Here is a 23,810-nt window from a genome sequence, read left to right as displayed (position 1 = left end):
CATGCTCCAGGTGGATAACATTTTTCACCCTTAACGAACTGGAGAACAACACACAAATGAAGAGTTAGTTGCTCAGAACATTTAAAAGTAAGACAAAAAATGGCTTTTAAAGTTTAGCAATGTGATCCTCACACAGAAACAGAATATAATGTTTTTGAAAAGCTATAAAACTCTGTTGAAAATGTTTGAGAGAATGATTTTGCGTACTTCGGCTGCAAATTTACTTGCCAATTAAAATGAAAACAAATTACGAAAGATTTTCAAGACCTCTACATAATCATCCTTTCTACCATTAGCCCTTAAATGCCTGCTTCCCAAATTCTATGTAAAATGGCTCCGGAAGAACCCCCAGGATGTCTACCGTATGTGGGTCCCCTAGGGCACCTGATTTTAAATTAAATGTGCTGCAGGCAGCAGTGCACTGAGGTGCATAGTGCCCTGGTATGTGAATCTGAAATGAACGTGCAATCTCAAATCCAATAAATACACTGCCAGCTCATCCCTTTGTCTATCAAATGAAATCAGGGAAGACCCCTCCAAACCCATTTGTGGATCATTTTAATACTGACTTTCAAGTTTAATGAAATGAACACAAGCCAGGACATTCCGATGTTGGACATGAAATGAATAATTAAGAATTTTATAATGTTTCCACTATGACACACATAAACCCTGAACAGGAAAATTATAGTAATGACTTCAAATTGAAACATATTTTTTTAAAACCAGATTTTAAATGTAAAATCTCAAAAAAAAATGAAGTGCAATGTACTTAAACTCTTCAACCAATTTACTTCGATAAGCTCACCTATCAACAAGGATTGACTGTATAGTTTCTAAATCCCTAGCCCTGTACTAGTCGGCACCCAAGTGGTGTGAGCACAGCAACTGTCGTCTGAGGAAAGAGCCTGAAATGTGTGTACTGACTACAGTACAGATAATTAATGATCAGGGCAGGCTGTCACAGGGTAGGCTGTAATGTGCTAATTGCAGGTTTTTGGAAAAAAAAAAAGGCAAGATGCGGTTTCTGTAGCAATTTGAGACCAAAGCAACTAGGTTTCATCCTCTCTCGTGGACTATATCCCATCCCTGCAAGTGTCACAAAATCCTAATCTACAAATCGTTCAAAACCATGCCCACAGCTGAGTTATATTTCTAACTTTTCACCCAAGGAGGTCAACAGTCCAACAAACAGTTCCCAACCACTGTGCCTTTTAGCTCACATTGGCTTGAGCATCTGTTTTCAAGCTGGCAGTGATGATTTCAAACTATAGCTTGAGGAAAACAAACAGTCAAATAAATCTGACCTTTGATAGACCGGACACTGTGATTTCCACAGAGTGGATTTCCACAGTGAAGGTGTGTAAAAAGGGAAGAATCATGTCTGGGAGGTGCAACCTGACTCCCCCGTCTGGGATCCTGGGACGACCACCTGGGTTAGCAGGTACCAGACAATCGCTGCTACGATGTTAATGTTAACAGCCACTTTAACTCACTGTCAAAGGAGGAGAGCAGGTATTCCCTGGGATGTTACTACCCAAAAAAGAAAGGGAAAGGGACCTAACCTTCAGGAAACACAACTCAAACATGGTCCTGATTTTTTAAAAAGTGGCAGCCAAGGAATCCTACAATATGACCTGTCCATCCAAGATCCCCAGGAGCTGCAGGACACAGAGACCAGGTTCTGGTTGTGGGGATGACAGCAGTGACACACAAAATGAAAACAAACCACCAGAGTTTGGGAATTATTACAGGATCTGGCTTGATGCGAACTCTTCCCGCAGATAAGCACTTATGGTTGGGCCCACTGTGTCTTGTTTTAAAATATTTCCTATAAAACACAACTGGCTTTAGAAGAGTTACTCTGCCCCAGTTTCTTTCCTAAACCAGAGAAGATTCAAAAGAGAACAGCAGCAGAATGTGGCAAAGTGAAAGAGAGAAAATATTACCCCCAAATTATTTAACATGCAAATGTATTACTTAGGGGAATCAGTCCATAAAACTACAATTGTTAAGAACAAGATAAAAATCTTCAAATTATAAATAACAATTCTAGAGAAAGCCTTCTTCTTCCTTCCACAAAGTAAATCTTTTTACTTGTGTATTTTAGAACTAAGTCCCCAAGCAAAAACTTCCCCTGACGTCAGGCATAGAATATACAATTGAGATCTGCAATGCAGATAAAAAGGCCAGAGAATTTCTCGGTGAGAAAAGAAATCTTCAAACAAGTCTGTTCGCCTAATTTCTCCCCTCACAGTCCTTCTTTCCCCTTTCATGATTTTTACAGAAAAGTCATAATGATACATTTGTTACAATGGCATTATTCCCATGGCAACTGGCTGTGATAGCAGAGTGACAGCTCTACAGCAAGATCAAGTGGTAAAAAGCGAGAGAGGGATGACTTCGAATTTTTCTCTTAAATCTCTTAAGAACCTAACGAGCACAGCACCAAGGGAGGGAAAATTCCCTAGAAAAATCACGCACCTCAAGTATCACTTTTACAACTCTGCTCCCACTTAGGATTTTTTTTGCTCTCCAGGGACCATCACCTCCTTCCCCATATATAATAACTGTGGCTTGTTCTCCAGGGTGTGGCAACTGCCCTCAGCAACAAAGGGGAACGTGCAGGAGAGATCAGCCCCCCAACAGGGACTGAAGTCCCCCTTGACCAGGGCTGCGGGCTTGCCAGGGCAGGAGGGCTCTCTCAAAACTTGCGGGGAGCCCATGAAAAGGATCGGATTCTGATCCAAGACTTACGACCTTAAAACAAGAATGACAGAACGAGACTTGATTCTCCACTTTCATAGGTTGTTCGTTACATCAGTCTGAAATTAATGACAATGAAACCGACACCTTGATGTTTTAAAAAATTCAAAACATTTGCCAACTGCCTTCTCCAAAATGGTTTCCAAATAAACTAAGCATTTTTGAGAGCCTTGACATGCATTGCTCCAGATGCTTTCATATGCATTCTTTTACTCAACCCTAAGACAACCCTCTGGAACAGGTTTAATTGTTTCCGTTTTGTTTTACAGAAATCAAAATAGAAGTTCAGAGAGGCTAAAAATGGCTTCCAGAAGGTCACAGAGCAAGCAAAATGCAGAGCCTTCATTCAAAACAATTTTCTCCAAAAATTCAGTAGCTTATTCCTTAAAATTGGGTCCTTAATTTACAATACATGTAACTTGTAGAAAAAAGTTTAAATTACAAGAACAATTAGATAATAGAAGAAAGGAAAAAAAAAATCAATTACCACCCAGAGAAACCATTTCTATAATTTGGCATATGATCTTTTCTCCAGATACATATATAGACATATAAATATATACATTTTTAAATAATAATGGTATCACACAATAGTCTACTTCCATTCAATAAATAAAGCTTTAAATTAATGACTCCCAAACAGGGAAGATGAGAGAGAACCCCACTATCCCCCTGAAGGCATATCCCAACCTCAGGGGACCTACAGAGTGGCGGAAGCATACTCCGGTTGGCTTGGTAACAGATAGGACAGAGATTTAAGAAGTTTGAGAAAGTCTTAGTGGTCAAATCGACCTGCAGAAAATTAGAGGTAATACACCGTCCCAACAGTAGTGCGAGAGAATATCCGTTTCCTAGCCCTCCCTTGGATAATACTACTGTTCTCCATGACTGCTGATCTCGTAATGACTGCTTGTCCGAGGTCACCGGTCAGCGGCAGAGTCAAGTTATGAACCCAAGCATTCTGACGCCAGCCTCTAATTCTTAACCACCAGAGTAGCAGACTACACAAATAGTATCTATTTTCATGGGCATTTCTCTCTTACTAATAAGGCTGAACTATTTTTCATGTTAGCTATTTCTTCTACCAGTAGAATTTATTTATCTTTTTAATTCTAATTATAAGAGCTCTTTATCAAGTCAGGCTAGTAACTTTTTATTTGTCACATATACTGCAAATATTTTTTCATAGTTTACTGCCTCCCCTTTAACTCTCTTTATGTGATCAAGACTATCCTTTCTCCCTGCTTTATGGTTTCTGCCTTCAAGGTCACGGTTAGAAAGCTCTTCTCATTTCCAAGATTATGAAACTACTGCATTGTACTTAAACTTTTTTTTTACATTATAACATGTACTCCATATGAATTTTATTTTGGAATAAAGACTGAGATAAGAATTTAAATTTTAGTTTCCCAAATGTTTCGGCAATGGGTCCGGCATAATTTTCTGGCCAATCCACTCCTTTCCCCACTTATTTGAGATGTCAAAATTTTATCATACTGTAAAAAAATTTTTAGTTGTTTTTTTGATTTTTCAGTCTTTTCTGTGGAGCTGTCAATTCCCACATCAATACCAGCCTATTATACTCAGAATAATTTTATGCTTAACAACAAGCAGTTGTTAAGTGTCACCTACTATATATAATACCAACTGAAGAAGTAAATGCCAAATTAAAAATTGTTTTTTTCAAATAAGAGTAATCAATCTTATGTATTCATAATACAGAAAGACATTAAATCTAGCCAATAATACAGACTTACAGACACAGAAAACTATGTAATGTTATTTAAAATCCTTTTTTTTTTGCAATTTTCCCTCCAGTTTTATTGAGATGTAGTTGACATACAGCAATGTACAAGTTTAAGGTGTATAATATAATGATCTGACTTACATATATCGTGAAATGTAAAATCCTATTTAAATTGGAAGATATTAAAAGAGAACTTACTTTAGCCACAATATGTGCCATTTAAAAATGAATTCCTGATATGTGATTAAAATAACTCAATAAAACATCTGAAAAAAAAAAACCATGGACCTTACGAACCTTAGTGTGCTCTTCAACCAGTGCATATAAAAAATTATAAAGTAAGTGTGATTTGTGCTGTTTCATTAGAGTCACTGACCACCAAGGTATGTCAGAGACATATGCCTTCAGCTGCCCATACCTCTCTCAAAATCTTCATCCAACTGCCACAAATCCGTAAGTGTACATTTAAGTAGAATTAGAGTGACATCTAATGGTCACAAAATATGTCACACAGCATTTCTTTAAAATAAAACTACATGCATATTCCAGGTTGAAAGGCTAAATCAGGCAATTTTTCAACTGCCCACACTAGGCTCCTATTTGGGATTCCATGACTTGGTCGGCCCAGAGTGATTCGATGACTATCAGAAACCACGCTGCATGTTATACAAACAACCCCTCACTTCATTATTCTACATTAGTTCTACCAGGTCCATTTCTCTCATACTATCAGTTCAAATGATGCTGATAAGAGTAGGGAGGTTATTAAGTGAGTAACAACCTGTCAATCACTTAAAATAACCCTCAGCAGAATTCTGAGCATACCTTCTGGAAAGAACGATTTGCATTCCGAACGTTTGGAGAGCAGGTATCTACTGCCCTCAGTCAAATGATCGGAATGTACATCATTCTCGTCCTCCTCCTCTGAATAATTATCAGGTTGTGTAAAGAGCGCCAAGGGTAGCATTTACTTTGCAGGAAGTTATCCTAATGTCATCAGTCAGGCATCGCCACACAGCCTGGGAAAGCCAGCGCCCCCTCCAGCTCTCCGCGGCACACGTGCTCTTTCTCACCGATTCCAGCGGCTTTCAGGGTGCTGTCTTCCCTTAGCAGGAGTCTGTCATCGTCTTCCAAACTCAACACAAGTTCATTCGTCTAGAGAGAAAGAAAATCTGCACTTTATCAGTACTTCTATGTGTTTCATATTTGGTAAGTGTCCTCAAAGACACTGGATTGTGACTCTGGGTCACAGCAATAATCTCACTCACAGTGGGCTCCCATCACCGTAGGGAGAGAAGTGAACAGATACACAGTGAGCACCTACTGAGTGCACACACGGTGGAAAGCACAGGGTGGGGGGCAGTGCTAGAGCACGGAGCTCTGGAGCGGAGATGGGTTAAAATTCAGGTTCCACCAATATCCAGCTGTGCATTCGCAGCAAATTACATAACCTCTCTTAGACTCAGTCTCCTCATCTGTTAAAAAAAGGGGGGGAGGGTGAATGCATCTTCTTACTACCCTGTGGTTAAGGATGAAATGACGGGGGTGAGGGTACAGCTCAGTGGTTAGAGCACATGCTCAGCATGCACAAGGTCCTGGGTTCAATCCCCAGTACCTCTATTAAAAGTAAAGAAATAAATAAACATAGTTACTACCCACTCCCAAAAAAAACTAAAGAGGAAAAAAGAAACCCAAGGATGAAATGAGTGAAGCACATAAAACCCTGAATGCATTGTCAGTCACACAGGAAGCGCTATGTTAGCTGTCACCAGTCTGTCATCATCATCATTTCCTCTTATCCTCACAATAATCCAGGAGGACTCCGAGAGATTAGGCTACAGGCCCAGAGCACGTGGCTAGTCAGCCAGAGCTGAGGGTCAAGCTCTGGTCAGCCTGACTTCTGGGAGAAGAAAGTTTGCGTCAACAGCTGAAAGTCCACTTAGCTTAAGACTTCGCCTGACACTTGGTCCTGTGTCATGTTAACTGTAACATCTCTCTGTGTGATGCAGGGTGGGGTGGGGGGATGGACAAGTTTGCTCTCCAATGTTCTTCACAAATCTAGTTAAACATCATAAACACAGGAGAAATCAAAAAAATAATAAAGAATGGTTAAGATTTTTAAAAAGCAATAAATAAATAAATTAATTAATAAATACAGGAGAAAATTTGGGGTTGAAATCTGCCCCTAAACAGCACCAAGAAGTGAGCACTAGTTGGGCACACAGTACCACCTGTCAACCAGAATGCAGCTGTTTAGCAACAGATTCTCTTTCTAAAACATGCCTGCGAGGGAGGCACAACAGAATGGCCTCTTAGCAGCCACAGAGCAGCCCCAGAAGCCATGCTTCAAGTTTCACAACGCGCTCACTAGAGAGCACAGGGGCTGGACACTCCAAAGCACATGGATTAAAAGGGGGAAAAAAAAAACTTTACTAAAAAAAAAAATCTGTATGTATATGCATGACTGGGACATTGTGCTGTACGCCAGAAATTGACACATTGTAACTGACTGTACTTCAATTAAAAAAAATCATTTAAGAATAAGTAATACTTGCAATACGAAATTCTCCAAGTACATATGGACAGAGTAAGAAATAAGTCTCCTCCCAACCCCATCCACCAGCTACCTAGTTCTTCCCCAGAGAATTTGTACTAACTCCTGTGTATCTTTCCAGAAATTGTCTCCACATGTGTGCATGTGGAGATGTGCGTGTAAACTTTTGCACACAGATAATGGCACAGTATAGGCTGTGTTCTAACACCTTACTTTTTTCTCTTAAAAAATATACTTAAAATCATTCAAAATCAGTGTAAGAGCTGCCTCATAATTTATCAAGGCTGCAGCATACCCCATTAAAGAGATACTCTCCTTCCCCTCAACACACTGATGAACATTTAGGTTGTTTCCGTATCTCTTGCTACCATAAACAATCCTGCAACAACTATCCCTGTACATATATCGTTTTGCATATGTCAAGTTTTATCTGTAAGATAAATTCCTAGACATAGTAAGTGCAATTTTTACTTTGACAGATATTGCCAACTTACTCTCCAAAGGAGTGGTACCCACTTATACCAATGCCACCCATCGCTGAGGGTCCGTTTCCCACACCCTCACCAACTCAGTCTTATCAAAACCTTTTGATCTCTGCCAATCTAGCAGATGTAGATTAAGTGCAGTCTTAATTTGTATTTATTTTATATTGAGCCAAGTTGTGAATATTTTCTTTCTTTAATAGACTTGTAGGATAATTTTTAAATGGAATTGTAGAATATCATTACACTCTAAGAAAATTAGGCCTTTTCTGTAATGTAAGGTAGAAAATTTTCTCCCAGTTTTCATTTCTTACCTCATTTTGCTAACTGTTATTTTTTTTTAAAGAAGGTGCTGAATGTCTGTTGAATAAGTAAATGAATAAAGTAAAAGGCCACGTATCAATCTTTTACGGCTTCTAGGTTTTCTGTCATACTTAGACATTTACTCTAAGATTACTTTTTAAATCCCATGTTTATTTCTAATATTTTTATTAATTTCATCTTTTAAACTTTTAATCACATGAGAATTTTAAATATGCAATGTATACAGAATAGTACAATGCTCCATGTACCCATCACAGGCTTGAACCACTTATCTACTCATGTTAATCTATTTCATCTCTATCCTCACCTACGGGTTTCATTTTCACATTTAAGTCATTAACCCAATGGGTATTTATTTTGTTATAAAGAAAAGGATATGGATTCAACTTAACTGTTTTCTAAATGTCTACCCAGTTCCAATAACATTTATTGAGTTCTCTGTATTTTCTCCATAAATTTGAAATGCAGTATTTACTAAATTCCCATCTACAACTGGGTCTATTTTTGGACGTTAAACTCTATGCCACTGAACTAACAGTTTGTGACAGTACCCCATTGTTCTAATTACTATAGTTTTATAATATGTCAATATATGCCAGTGTTAGTCACTGTCATTTCTCTTTTTTCCAGACAATTCATTACTTATTTTTTGTATGTTAGTTTTATAATCAGCTTATTCAGCTTGTATATATATGCATGTACATACATATATACACAAAACTGTTATTAAAATTTTATTGGAGTGGGATTCAATTTGTTAATTAACTAAGAGAGAACTGACATCGTCATGCTGTTGCATCTTCCCATCCAAATACCCTAAGTATTTCCACTTAATACACTCATCTTGTATCTCCTCCTTTGCACGTTTTACCTTTTTGTTAAAATTGAGGTAGAATTTCACTTTAAGAAAATGTACAGATCTTAAGAAGAGTTCAGTTCAACGAGTCTGGACAACTGAATACCCTCACTGCCATTTTAAAATTTTCTTCTTAAAGATTCTGCATATTTCTTATAAAGTTTATTCCAGGGTATGACTTCTTCCTTTCATAAAATTTTGTGTTGTTGTTTTGTTTGGTGGGGAGGAGTAATTAGGTTTATTTATTATTTAATGGAAGTACTAGAGATTGAACCCAGGATGCCATGCATGCTAGGCACGCACTCTGCCACCCTTCCACTAAGCTATACCCTTCCCCTCTTTCATAAACTATTAACAAGTATAGCTATCTGGTTTCCAAACTCACAAAGTATAAGATAGAAATTAGGGGGTTTATTTCAAATCTTTTTGATAGGAATTATTCTTACTTTGCAAGTAGCCTACTGCTTACAATCCATGATAAACACACACACAAATACATATTCTTGATAAAAATAAATCATATTGTGGTAATTATTTGCACAGTACTATTGATTCATTCATTCAACGAACACTGAGCTCATCTAGCCCAAACAGGACGCACTGGTGGGAAGCTATCCAGGCAGCCTTTTTATTGTGGTGATGGCAAGAAACTTTGATGAATACCTGGTAATTGTAATTAAGAAAGTCTCTCAACCTAGAAAATTGGGAAAATGGGGCAGATGCCTTTTGTGAACAAGTTCATTAAGATTCAGGAGTTACTGGAAGTCTAACATTACAGCCAGGTTGGAAAACTGACAGGTTGGGCCAGTGATGCTTACAGGCCCTGTGGATGAGGAAATGAATGCACACAGAGAAATGAGAAAATTGTCTGGTGATTGGAAAAGGCACAAATGAGAACATGAGAGTGAAATTTTTAAGTTTTAAAATTCTATCTGTAAAAATATATTGACCCTTTCCTTATAAAAATTAAAGAGGAAACTTGAATCATCAATCCCTGGGGTATAGAGAACCAGAACTGTTACGGTTTAGATGAACGTTTATAAAGCCAGATTCCAGAAACATTTTAAGTGACTTACTTTGTTTTGGGAATCCCTCTTAAAGTAAATACATTATTCAACTGAAAAATAGGCCCTAATTTTACAACTCTAACGTGCCAAGATGGAATATATGTCTTAAATGTTAGAAACAATTCTAAGATATTTTCAAATATAGGAGGAAAATTTCTTGATTTTAAAAAAAAAAGTCATAATATTGATTACTTGAATATTATGAACTAGGTCTTCATTAGAATAAAGGAATAATTTTCTTATTATTACTTCTAGGAAACATGAGCATACAAACAAGCTCATTGATGTAAAAATGCAACCTTGGAGAATGACCATGTTTTCAAGGAGTATATTGTTTCACTTTACTTTATACATTTTAAATATTTTATGAAATATTTTCCCCCTTCCACAGTAAGACCAAGCTTCCTGCTCTCCACATTTTAGGGACAAGGTTGTAAATACTCCTGGCCTGGAGAAGAGAAAATGGATGGAGTCTGTGGCCAGATACAATTCTAGCATCCATACAAAGTACAGATTGCACACCACAGCTCCAGACACAAACACGAAATTTTAAAAGCATTTGACAATGGATATTGTCAAATGTGTATACATGATCTTTGGTATAAAAAAATAAAGTTCATAAATAAATACTTCATTCAAAAATTGTTATGGAAATGCTTCTGTGAATGAGGCACTGTGCCAGGCATTGGAGATGGGACACAGTCCCCTATCCTTGGGTAGTCTGTATGACAGAGTAAGACTACTGCTTTAATGAGAAGTCTAGTGCTCACTTTGGCAGCACATAGACTAAAATCGGAATGGTACAGAGAGGAGACTAGCATGGCCCCTGTGAAAGGATGACATGCAAATTTGTGAAGCTTTCCATATTTTTTGCAAATGTTAGCCACTATATATAAAAATAGATTTAAAAATTTCCTCTGTCGAGCATATGGAACTATATTCAATATCCTGTAATAACTTCTATTGAAAAAGAATATGAAAATGAATATATGGATGTATATGCATGACTGGGACATTGTGCTGGACACCAGAAATTGACACATTGTAACTGACTATACTTCAAAAAAAAAAAAATCTATACAAAGTCACTGAGAGTCAAGAAAAAAGATCACTCTGACCTGTCTGTAGGAGAAGCAGACCTTTGTGGCTACAAACATTGCTCTAAAAAAGTAAGAAAACAGAAATGCAAACATACTATAAAGGTATCACTAAACAGTCCTCCTTGGGGCTGGCAACCTGACATGAGGGTGGCAGGCTATGTCCTGTGTGAAACTAGTAGGTCTGTTCCCAAGGGCCACAGCCTTGGGCCTTCTACACATACAGTCAAATCAGAAAAAGACAGATAATTTTTATCTGCTTTCGGTTCTCTTCTTCTGGTACAGAATTAAGAAAATCAAAGAAACTGGATTGCCAGATATTATGTGACTTCCTTCATATGTAACCTGCATTTATTTTACCAAGTTTTAAGCTTATTTTATGTTAAACATTTGCTTGCTATATTAACATGTATGCTTTTTTAAAAATAAAGTTTTTTTAAAGAATCTACTATTAACAGGAAAATGACTGAGAAGTTTTTTTTCCCCCTGTAATGGAAAAGTAAGGCTGCAGAAAGGGTACCTACAAAAGAAAAAATGCTATTACAACAGAAAATATTTTAGAAGTGCATGTGTTCATTCACTGACTCACTAAGTCAACCAAAACTGATTACTTGCTACGTGCTGAGTACTGTACCTATAAAACGTACCTTTGATTTATGTGCTTGATGAACAATCTTTAGTTTATCTGAAAGAAAAAAACAAGTTGTACTTTTACTAAAATTATTCTAAAACTTCACTTCATATTATTAAAGTGAGATGGGGGAGGGTGGCAGCTATAAAACTGAGAAATTTAAGTCCTTGGCTTATGATCAGGTTCACTTAAAAATCTAGTAGACAGTAAAATACCATTAGAACTAAAGATCACTGTATAAAGATATCTTAAAGCCTTGGTCTTTGACAGACACAACTGTATTTGTACTATAACCTGAAGTCAAATCAGCACATCTTCCCTTAGAAAGAAGACAAGTGAATCACATTACTCTGTCCTGTTTGTTGGAGTCACTAAATGCCAGAAATAACAAATAATGCAAAAAAAAAAAAAAAAAGTTTGCCTTAAATTAAGACAAACATTAACAAAATCAGTTCCAAAAAATCTACATTTAATCTCTCAGAATACATTCAGTGACAGGAGGTCAAGTGATCATACCAACAAATTGTTACCAATCTCAGAATTCAAACACTATCAAAAATCACTGGTAATCTGAGCAAAGCTGCTAATACCCAAAGAATAACAAGATCTGACTCTTGGTTTTCAAACACTGCACAGGCTCACACCATCTAATCTGCTTTATTCAATCCGCCTTCACTCCTTAATCTGTTTATCCTGAAGTCAGGCTACACTGTGCTTTTCCAATAAGTAATTTCTCTACATGAGGTATTTCGAACTCTGCAATAATCAGCTCTTAATTATACAACAGACATAGCATTCAACAGGTTTAAATTCAAAAAGTTTCCAATTCTCCACTCAGTTTTATTTAACCGTTTAATGCATTATGATTACATGTATTATTATACCTGAATAAACTCCTAACCTTAAAGTCATTTCTATCAATCATGCTCTTTGATTCAACAAGGAATTTCAACAGTGAAATGAAAGGATCTATTTGAAAAAAAAAAAAAAACAGACCTTGACTTAACTACATTCTAATAGCACAGAAGAATGGGGTTCCTATACCTTAAGAACCAGCACTATGAATCACCCATTATTTAAAATAATCGACTTTCAATTACCTATTGCAGTTTTTTAATACAACGTTAGCCTAATTCTAGAAAGCTATGTATTGTCAAGAAATAAAAATAAACCTAACCTAAGTGAAAATGTACACATTTACAGTGTAAATATGCCACAATTGCTAAAAATAAGCTTACAATGTACACAAGAAAACAAATCAATGTGACTCCTGAATTATCTGTTATACTGATTTACCTATTACACTCTTTTTCTCGCTATAAATAGATATCACTTTGTTACTAGAGACAAGTTAGAGAAGCCAATAGAAGTTTTTTTTTTTAAACAAAAGGACCTTACTTAAAGTCAAAACAATCAACCTGCAAAACTGTAGTTTGACCTTAACTAAATGTTAATCATGTTCAATATATTTTGATAGTAAGTCTTTTTTGGGGGGGAGTAATTAGGTTTATTTATTTCTTTATTTTTAAAGATGTTGGGGATTCAACCCAGGGCCTTATGCATGCTAAGCATGTGCTCTACCACTTGAGCTATACCCTCCCCCTGATAATAAGTCTTTAAATTAGAAATAACTTTGCTCTAATAGGATCTGTAATCTCACAATAAGGAGACCACATTTTTTTTTAGCAGAAAAAGAAATGCTTTGAACAGAAATTTTCACCAGATTTTTCTCTCCCAAAGAAACTGGTAAGACTTAGGAAGAGGGTAAGGAAGCAGAAGTGACAAGCTAGCAAATGGTGTTGTCTTAATGTCACTTTCTTTGTTAAATCATCTCTTTCACTTGTTTTTCACTCCTTAAAAAAACAATCTTTATTATTAGGAGAAACCACTTCCGTAGGTAATGCAAATTCCTTGAGGAAAGCAATCTCACAAAAATAAAAATGAGATCTTCTGTTTGTGGAGTATTTAATGTGCTCACACATGCACTGTTAAATCTAATCTCACCCAGCCTTATAACACAAACAGGATTAGCTGCCCCACACTGCACAGCAACCAACATCACTGCACACATGCACAATGCCAGGGCAATAAGGATTTAAAAATAAGACAACATCCCCTGTGCTTTGTGACACTGTCCGGTCAGGGAAAATCAACAATAGATGTAGATGCCGATTACATAGGGGACAAGGCTCTGAGAAATCTCAGACTCCTGGTGGTCTAGCAGAGAGAGCTGGACCTTTGTCCAAGGGCATAGAGATGGCAAATAACAAAAATGAAATCTGACTTGGTGCCCTTATCCCTACCCAACACCCCAAGTGTTCCAGTCCCACAGAGTGTGCAGTGATACTGCGGCACAACGGCAGTGAGACAGTTAACACTTCAGCGTTTCTTGTCAAACACAAAGCAGCAGGTTGTTAAAGAGCCAGATGCAGACAGAGTCACTTGAAATCTATTAGAACCACGGTGGTTCTCTAATTTCTTCACAGAAGAAAACGTATTCGTTTTTCCCTGCCAGTTCCTCTGAACAGGACAGAAATGCTAGGACAAAAGGGTGTCAAGGAGGCGGAGTACTGTAAGGGCACATTACCTACCACCATGACGATTAGCAGTCAGGCAGTCTGATGATTTCATGACCTAAAAGTTACCTTTCAAAATAACTTACACGGAACACAAGTGTGAATACACACGCACCACGCAATAGGGGGACCGTATGAAGCTGTGCTAATCTGAAGAGGCACCTGTAGGCTGACTCAAGTTAAGGCTATATTTTACGGCAGGATACTTCGAAGGCCATGAAAGCCAGAATTGAGAAGTTTCCTATTTACTTAATCACACTTTTTATTCCTTTTTCGCATTCAGTATTTAGTATGTAAATTCTTTAAGTCCAATAAATCAAAGTCCTTTCCACTCAGTGCCTTTAACTTCTGCTTGACTCCCCCTTATGACCTCAGAATTAGTCTCTGGATATTAAAATGCAGACACACGGTGAAGGCTGTGATTTCAAAGTATTTTAGGTCATAAGTTGCTCTTCCAAATGGCAGCAGAATGAAAAGCCACTCCAAAAAAAAGATCTAAGGTAATAAAAAATTTATGCTTTAAAATGTCTGCGTCAATTAACAGAAATATTTATTAGGTGCATCATAATTCTCAAGCAAAGCCTCACATTCAAAGCTTGATGAGTGTCACCACGCGGGAAGCTAATAACTGTACCATCTTTATAATGAATAATGAAACCCAGCTTCCTGCCTTATTATTAATACATTTTGAAATCAATAATTGCAACATATAAAATTGCTTTATTACATGCTCAAGATATAGCCATTTAAAATGTTAAATCTCTCCTTTTAATTCCTAGTCTTTAATCATTTCTCCTTTTCTGATTACCTGACAAAGAAATTTTTTCAGAGATAGTTTGCCAAACATGCTAATCCCCAGCAACAGGCTGCTTCCCTACAAGATTACAATTTAACGATACAGTAGAATTCCTATTTCTAAATAAACTTCCACATCGGTTTTTATTTACAGATAGTAAACTCATTTTTGAAAACCAAATTTAAATTCATATCAAAATAAAATTAATGTAAAATTATATTAATATATGTTTTAAAAAAATAAGAAAAACTAGTTACCATATTTGTAATTTCTGAATGGTGGTGGCAGGCTGGTCCTTAAAGGGATATCTGTAAGAGGAAGATTATTTTTATTATAAAGTATTCAAAGACAGTGAACTGGCATTTTATTATATAATAGCATCTACATACACTTGAAATATATAGTATACATGTGTGAGATATTATTATATAGCTGATATTCAGTTAGCATATGACTCTGAGAACCTCTTAAGGGTTTTTAGCCAGTAGAGGAAACCAATGATCTAGAAAATCTTACTATTCTTACCAAAATTCAGATAACCTAGCATATAACTAATTCGGTGAAAGAAACAAATAGTAAAATTCTTTTTAAAACAGTGTTCCAAATGCTACTATTAGTTTTGATTAATAATTAATTAAATTACAACCCCTAAAGAGGGTGATTAATATATACATATCAAAATTACATATGCATATTCCCTTTGACATAGCAATTCCACGTGGAGAATTTATCAAGATATACTTTGCACACTCTCGTGTGTGTATGTATGAAATGACATACATACAAAGGTACTAACTATAGCATTGTTTGCAACAGCAAATACCTGGAAAAATCCAAATGTCCTTCAATGGGGATATTTGCCAAATAAATTATAATATACCCAAACAATTAAACATACTTTTCAACTGGAAGACAACCAAAAAGGGAGGTGGAGGAAGCTCTTGACTAATATAAGATCTACATCAAGAGTAAAGAAGACATAAAGAACAACATCATTTTTTGTTAAGCCATTTTTTGAGTAAAAAGGGTGAAAAATAAGAACATATGTTTGTTGGGGGGAGAGGGTATAGCTGGGTAGAGCCCGTACTTACCATGCATGAGGTCCTGGGTTCAATCTCCCATACCTCCATTAAAATAAGTAAGTAAATAAATAAACCTAATTACCTCCCCCCAAAACAAGAAAAAAAAAAACAACAAAAGCAAATAAAAAATAAATACAATTTTAAAATATATTAAAAATTAAAAATAAAAAAAGAATATATGTTTGCATTTGCCTGCATTTCCATGGGAAGGGGTGTGATGCACTGGTCAGATAGAGAACAGAAGTAGGAAGGAGACTTTTCATGGTATTCCTTTTTACACTTTGATCTTAAAACACATTCATCTTAAGATGAATGTGTTATCTACTAAAGAAAGCTTTAAAAACCCACATATCTGAATTAGGAAAAACTATGTAAGTACATTTGCCTTTTAGAGATCAAATACACACCGAAATTAAAATATAATTTATTCATTTTTGATACAAGCATTTAAACTATCAACTACCAGGTATCCCAGGCACAGGGTAAGAAGTTACCCAGACAAGTCCCCACTCCTGAGCGTGCACACTCCTGTGAATCCTGTAACAGAGGTGTGTTCACAGCCAGGGCTCTGGTCTCACCTGCCGTACTTTAGAACCACCCAGCCCTGCCTGCATCAGTAGATCAGACTCACAGCAGGCTGATGGCAGGCATGTTTAAACACAAAACAAAAACCTGCTGAGACGATTCTCAGACAAATTCACAGGACGCCAACCAGATAACAGGAGTGAGTGAGGCTGGGCAAACAGGAGGGGACCATGAGGTATGAGCAAACAGCTCATTAGAAGGGGCTGCAGCCAATCCCTTATAATTGGTGGCCTAAAGATTTAACAGAAATGCTAAAAGTCAGGGGGTTTTAGGTGAATTTTTCAGACTTTTAAAATACTGTACATACAAACAAACAAAACAAAAATACAAAACAGAAACAGACTCATAGATATAGAATACAAACTTGTGGTTGCCAAGGGGGCAGGGGGTGGGAAGGGACAGACTGGGATTTCAAAATTGTAGAATAGATAAACAAAATTATACTGTATGGCACAGGGAAGTATACACAAGATCTTATGGTAGCTCACAGAGAAAAAAAACATGACAATGAATATATATACGTTCATGTATAACTGAAAAAATTGTGCTCTACATTGGAATTTGACATAACATTGTAAAACTGTTATAAATCAATAATAAAGTTTAAAAAAAAAAGTGGTATGAATTGGACCAGAAAAAAAAAAATACGGTAGGCCAATTTGCAGCAACATGGGTGAACTTGGAGACTGTCATTCTAAGCGAAGTGAGCCAGAAAGAGTAAGAAAAATACCATATGATATCACTCATATGTGAAATCTTAAAAAAAAAAAAAAAAGACACAAATTAACTTATTTACAAAACAGAAACAGACTCACAGACACAGAAAATAAACTTACAGTTACGGGGGGAAGGAGGTGGGAAGGGACAAATTTGGAGTTTAGGATCTGCAGATACTAACTGCTATATATAAAATAGATAATACAAGTTTCTTCTGTATAGCATAGGGAAATATATGCAATGTCTTGTAGTAAACTGTAATAAAAACATGAAAATGAATATATGTATGTGTATGCATGACTGAAGCATTACTCTGTACACCAGAAATTGACACAACATTGTGAACTGACTATACTTCAATTAAAAAAAAAAACTAGACCTCAAAATAGAAAATAAAATAACATAAAACAAAATAAAATAAAACCTGTTGGCCAAAGGCAACCTGTCTGGAGTCCAGCTTCGCCTGCTTGACCCCCACCTGAAACCTCTGCCTTGGGCTTACCAGAGCACAAACCTTCACTTTATCCTGTTTGTTTCTCACTCCCTTTCGAATTATAGGCCAAAGAAATCTTGATTAAACATCAGAAAGGAGAGTTAAACCATTTAATTTATTGCCACTGTATTTCCTGAACTAGACAATGAAACCCCCTGAAGAAAGGGGTGAGGTACAGAACAGATGGCTCCATGAAACTGTTCTCGTTCAGAGATGTCTACAGTCGAAGAAACCAAATCACTGTCTTATGTTCAGTCAAGACTTCTGGGAGGAGAGACGATGACAGAGACCAACAGGAGCCCCTTTCTCCTTCTTTCCTTAGGTCTCAGCTCATGTCACCTCCACAAAGAGGCCTCCTCTGACAGCCCTGCTAAAAGAGGGTTCTCCTCTCACAGCTTTCCCTTCATAACATTTTTTACAACTGTAGTTCTGTCTGTTTTCTTATGTTGGTCTCTCTTCCCTACTAATTCATAAATTCCTTGAGATTAAGATATAATGGCCAGTCTTCCCCAAACCCAGGACAGTTCCTGGCACATTACAGGTTAATGAATACTGGTTCCAGAGGACAGTATTTCCTTCATCATGTTGCCGATAACTTAAGAGTGCCGGGCACATGGCGGGTGCTCAGAAATATACATGTGTGCATATTATTTAATCATTTAATCCCTTTAATCAGCCAATAAGAACACTGAAGTACCAAGAAAGCAACTGGTCAGCCCACAGCATCACGAGCCAGGACTAGAATCCAGCCACCCACCACCTCCCTGACTCCCATCTGCTGCACCAAGAAGGGGAGGACTAAAGCTGGTATCTTCAGCGGTGGCAAAAGAAAAGGAAGATTAGACATTAAACATATTATGATGAGACAAGAGCCTTAGTGGAAATAACTACAAAAATGCTTGAAGAGGAAGAGAAAAAGAACACTTCCTTATGGAAAAGGTCGTTTCCCATTTGCACCACTATGGGTAAGGCTATGAGTATTCGTACGTGGACACACACTTTCATTTCCCTACAAGTGGAATGGCGGAATTGAATGGTAGGTGTATGTTCAACTTGTTAAGAAATTGCCAAATCATCTTCCAAAGTGGTACCTTTTTAACCCTTTTTAACATTCCCACTAGCAGCCTGTAAGAGTTCCAGTTCTTCCACATCCTAGCCAAAAACTTGGTTTTTAATCTCTAAAACTTTTTAGTTTTAGTCATTTTAGTGGGTGTATCGTGCTCTCTTTTAACTTGCATTTCACCAAAGACTGATGATGAATTTCACAGAAGGTACTTATTTGCCATCTATATACTTTACTTTATGAAATGTGTGCTCAAATCATTTGCCCATTTTTAACTGGGTTGCATGTCTTATTACTGAGTGGTAAGTTTGGTTTCTTTTTTAGTCATTATTACTCTAGATACAAATCCCTTGTTGGATATTGGTTTTACAAGTATTTTCTCCAAGTCTGTGGCTTGCCTTTTCATTTTCTTAACAGTATATTTTAAAAAGCAGAAGTTAGGGGAGGGTATAGCTCAGTGCTTAGCATGCACTAGGTCCTAGGTTCAATCCCCAGTACTTCCATCAAATACATACATACATATATAATTGCCTCCCCCCCAAAAAAATGAAAATTAAAAAAAAAAGCAAAAGTTTTTCATTTCAATGATGCCCAACTAATTGTTTTCTTTATTCTATATTCTTACTAATTTTCTTTATGCTTGTTCCATCAATTGTTGAGAGAGGAATATTGAAATCTCCCATAATAATTGCAATTTTATCAAACAGATGAATCATATAGATCCTTGCAGTTCTATAGTTTTGATTTCATGTATTTTGAGGCTGTGTTGTTAGGTGCATAAACATTTAGGATCATTATGTTCTCTTGACTAATTGATGCCTTATCATGATAAAATAGAATCTTTATCCCTTATAATAGACTTTATTCTGAAATTTACTTTATCTGATAGTAACACAGTTGCTCCAGTTTTCTTTAGGTTAGTATTACCACAGTATAACTTTTTCCATCTTTTTACCGTTAACTGATCTTTATATACAAGAAAGTACATTTTGTAGGCAACTTACAACTGAGACTTCCTGTTATATGTCTGCCTTTTAGTTGGCATGTTAGACCACCTACAGATGATGTGAATATTGATATGGTTCAGTTTATACCCACCACTTTGCTATTTGCTTTTTTGTCTGTCTGTCTATTCCTTATTTCCTCTTATAGCTTCTTTTAAATTGACTGACAGTTTTTTATGATTCTACTCTTTCCCCCTTTTGTTGGCTTATCAGCTGTAACTTTGTGTGTGTGTGTGTGTGTGTTTGCTTCGAGGTTTGTAGTAAGTATCTTTAACTTACCAGTTTACCTCCAAGTGATACTATTACACTTCACATGTAGCAAAAGAATTTTATATTAGTATGCTTCCATTTCCCCCCTCCTGGCTTTTGTGCTATTGCTGCCATATATTTTCCATAAACTCCACAACACATTGTTGTTTTTCTTTAAATGGTCAAATATCTTTTTTAAAATAGTTTTAAAATAAGGGAAAAAAGCATTTTCTGTTTACCTACGTTTACCATTTCTAGGACTAATTTCTTTATGTGCATTCAGATTTCCACCTGGTATTATTTTCCTTCTATTAGAAGAAGATCCTTAAGCATTTCTTATAGTTCAGGTCTTCTGGTGGTAGACTCTATCTGCTTTTGTAAGTCTGACAAGTCTAGTATGCCTTCATTCCTAAAAGATGGGAATAGATTCCTAGGTTGACTTTTTTCCCCCAATATTTTAAAGATGTTGCTCCACTGTCTTCTGGCATGCACTGATTCCGATGAGAAGTTTGTGGTCACTTTCGTCTTTATTCCTTTTGTGTAATGTGGCCTTTTTTCTCTGGCTGTTTTTGAGATTTCCTCTTTAATACCATGATATAGCAATTTGATTTTGATATGCCTTGGTGTAGCTTTCTTCATGTTTCATTTCCTTGCAGTTGTTGAACTACTTGGATATGTGGACTTACAGTTTTCATCACATTTGTAAAATTTCAATCATTCTCTCTCCAAGTAGGACTTCCCTCCCCCATCCCAGCTCCTCTTCTCACAGCCTCCAATTACATGCATATTTGGCTATTAGAAGTTGCCCCATACCTCCCTGCTGCTCTATTTACTTTTCTTTTCCTCTTTGCATTTTACTTTGGATAGTTATTGTTGCTATGTATTCAAGTTTACTAATCTTTTCTTCTGCCCCATCTGATCTACATGTTAATGCTATCCAGTGCACATCTATCTCAGACATGTGTTTTTCATGTTTTTCATTGTTTTCATGTGTTTTTCATTGTTTTTCATGTTTTTCAGTTCAACCTACATCTTTTTTTCATATCTTCCATCTGTAACATGCTCAGTCTTTCCTCTGCCTTCTTGAACATTTGCAAGGTAGTCATAATAATGGTTTTAATTGTCCTTGTCTACTAATTCGATCATCTGTTGCATTTCTAGGGTGGTTTCAATTGATTGATTTCTCTCCTAATTATGTTTTATATTTTTCTTGCTTCTTTGCATGACTGGTAAGTTCTGATCTGATACAGGACATTGTGAATTTTATCTTGTTGAGTGCTGAATATTTTTGTATTCCTATAAACATCCCAAGCTTTGTTTCGGAACACAGTCAGATTACTTGGAAACATCCTTTTGAGTTTTGCTTTTGAGCTTGTTAGGTGAGAACAGAGCAGATTTTAGTCTAGAGTTAATTTTTCCCTACTCCTATAGCGATACCCTTCTAGACACTCCACCCAAAACCTATTATGTTTTCCACCCTGGCTGGTGTGAATACAAACTGCTCCCAGCTGTGTGTGAGCTCTGAGTATTTTGCCCTCTGCTACCTTCAGGTGGTTCTTTACCTGGCTTCCAGTAGTTTCCTTATACATATGTGTTGATCATATTCAACTGAATATTCATGCTCCGTAAATCTTCAGAGCTCTCTTTCTGTACAGCTCTCTCCATTCCAATAGTCTGCCCTGTGAACTCTCCAGACCCCACTCCAGACTGCCAGCTCTGGCTCATAAACTCATGGAATTCTCCAGCCTCTGCCTGGATTCCCCTACCCTGCTCTGTGGCCTACGCACTCTCTCCAGCAGTAAGGTGGCACAATCATGGTGATCACCTTGTTTGTTTTCCCCATCCCATCTTATGCTGCCTAATGTCCAATATCTGAGAACCACTGTTTCCTATATTTTGCAGTTTTTCAGTTATTTCAAGCAGAAAAGTAAGTTTAGTCCCTTTACTCCACCTTTGCTGAAAACAAGTCTGAGACAGATCTGTTATATTCTGGAAATTATTTCCCTCTTTGTACCAAGTTTTCCTTTCATTTTGTTTTCCCACCTTTGAACTTAACTTTGGAACCTAATGAACTCTTATAGAATTCAAGATTGCAGAATTCTGCAAAAACTTTCATTATTGGAAAGTTCACAAGAAGGTAACCAGTAACTACTCATTTATTCAGGCTGCGCCCCCATAAAAGGCATCCATAGAAAAATTAATTATGAGAAAAATAAGGCAACATAATAAGTATACTGCTGGCAATTAGGATGTCACAAAGGAGTCTGAAAAGTTAAAACACATGTTTCCACATAAAAATCAATAAGGTCTCTGGAAAATTATTAAAGTGTCAATGGACAATAAAATAATTCTTTACCTCAAAGTAGAGGTTTTAAAAGTAGAAATGGTACAATTTGTAACGTATTATTAAATGCTAGAACTACATTTAAAGACTCTTAGGAAAGCACAAACACCTAGGGGGGAAAAACAAAAACTGACTAACCAATGACTAATCTGTACGTGGGAGAATACCAGAGTTAACATTAACCAGAACATAGTGCCAACATTTTAACCTGATGAGGGGTTCTATCAGATATTAGTAAGATAATAAGATTCCAAGATTAAGCTATATTAACATGCTCTTTTACTTTACGTATAAAATAATCTAAACATAAAAAGTAAGGAGAAGAGGAAAAAAATTCATTTAACCCACTAACCAAATGTAACAAATGTTAACATACTGCCATAACTACTGCAGATCCTTTACTATTGTTTTGTTAAAGGAAACAATATGGATACAGTTGAGACATTCTTCCTATTTTTCCCTAGTCCCATTACCTCCCCCATCCCAGAGGTAACCGCTAACTATCCTTAAGTTAGCACAACTTCTTCACTGTTAAACTTTCATTCTGTTAAGGCGTAGCCACAGAAAATATTATTATTTTGTGTTTTACATTTATAGAGTATTTAAACTACATAATCTACAGTACACTTTGTAGTATCAAAAAGAGAGCATCACTTCAACACTGTATTGAAGAAATGGTCCCTTTGTGATAAAGTGATAATGTGCCATGACTTTGCAACTACAAAATTATCCTAGTCCTTGCTAAACAGGAGGGGCACCAGGGGAGTGCTTCTTTACAGAAGAGTGTCAGCTAATAAATACAGAAGGAGTCACAGAGTAAGAAAAAGTCCCAGGTTTTGCAATCACCAGTGATTCAGGTAGGCAACATCAACAGATACTGAAACTATTGGAAACAACATATGTATGTGATCTCGATGTTTGTAACCCCACACACTACATATTAGTTAGAAAGATACTTTTACATTAGCGAAAAATCTGGTAGACAGCCCTGTAACCAAATGACTTAAATATGTATCACTTGAGCCTCTGGGTTGGTGAACACATGGAGATGCCAGGGGGAATGGCGCACTCCAAGAGGGCAGGGACTCGAGGGTACAGCTCAGTGGTAGAGTGGGTGCTTAGCATGCACAAGGTCCTGGGTTCAATCCCAGTATCTCCATTAAAAAAAAAAAGAAAAAAAAAAGATAAAAAACAAACAAGTGACTATGATAAAAAAAAAAAAAGTTATAAAGGCAAGATGGCATCTAAAGCAACCCCAAAAGGTCATTCATCACAATGACCAATTCTCAAACATAATTCTAGCTTCCAGTGTTCAAAACACTGGAGCAAGAGAAACTACAACCAAAGATTCTTTTGACACTGAGTGAATCTATTTAT

The 23,810-nt window shown here is 36.6% G+C and overlaps 1 protein-coding gene and 1 non-coding gene across 9 annotated transcripts in view; one reads left to right on the top strand and one right to left on the bottom strand.

Moving 5' to 3' along the window:
• The window catches only part of C5H2orf76 (chromosome 5 C2orf76 homolog), a 68,215-nt gene that overhangs the window by 8,825 nt on the left and 35,580 nt on the right, over window positions 1-23,810 (bottom strand). For all 8 annotated transcript variants that reach the window (XM_045516288.2, XM_074363519.1, XM_074363522.1 and 5 more), the window contains 3 exons: window positions 15,154-15,204; window positions 11,541-11,578; window positions 5,587-5,668 (listed from right to left, as the gene is read on the bottom strand). In XM_045516288.2, coding sequence (XP_045372244.1) covers window positions 5,587-5,668; window positions 11,541-11,578; window positions 15,154-15,204 — 171 coding nt within the window. The remainder of the gene's footprint in view (window positions 1-5,586; window positions 5,669-11,540; window positions 11,579-15,153; window positions 15,205-23,810) is intronic.
• LOC123616754 (U6 spliceosomal RNA) lies at window positions 10,559-10,667 on the top strand. Its single transcript, XR_006724757.1, has one exon. It is a non-coding gene; the product is annotated as a U6 spliceosomal RNA (small nuclear RNA).

Source organism: Camelus bactrianus, chromosome 5 (genome assembly GCF_048773025.1).
Source record: "Camelus bactrianus isolate YW-2024 breed Bactrian camel chromosome 5, ASM4877302v1, whole genome shotgun sequence".
NCBI lineage: Eukaryota > Metazoa > Chordata > Mammalia > Artiodactyla > Camelidae > Camelus > Camelus bactrianus.
The sequence above is the reverse complement of the archived record's forward strand: the minus strand, read 5'-3'. Positions and strand labels throughout refer to the sequence as shown.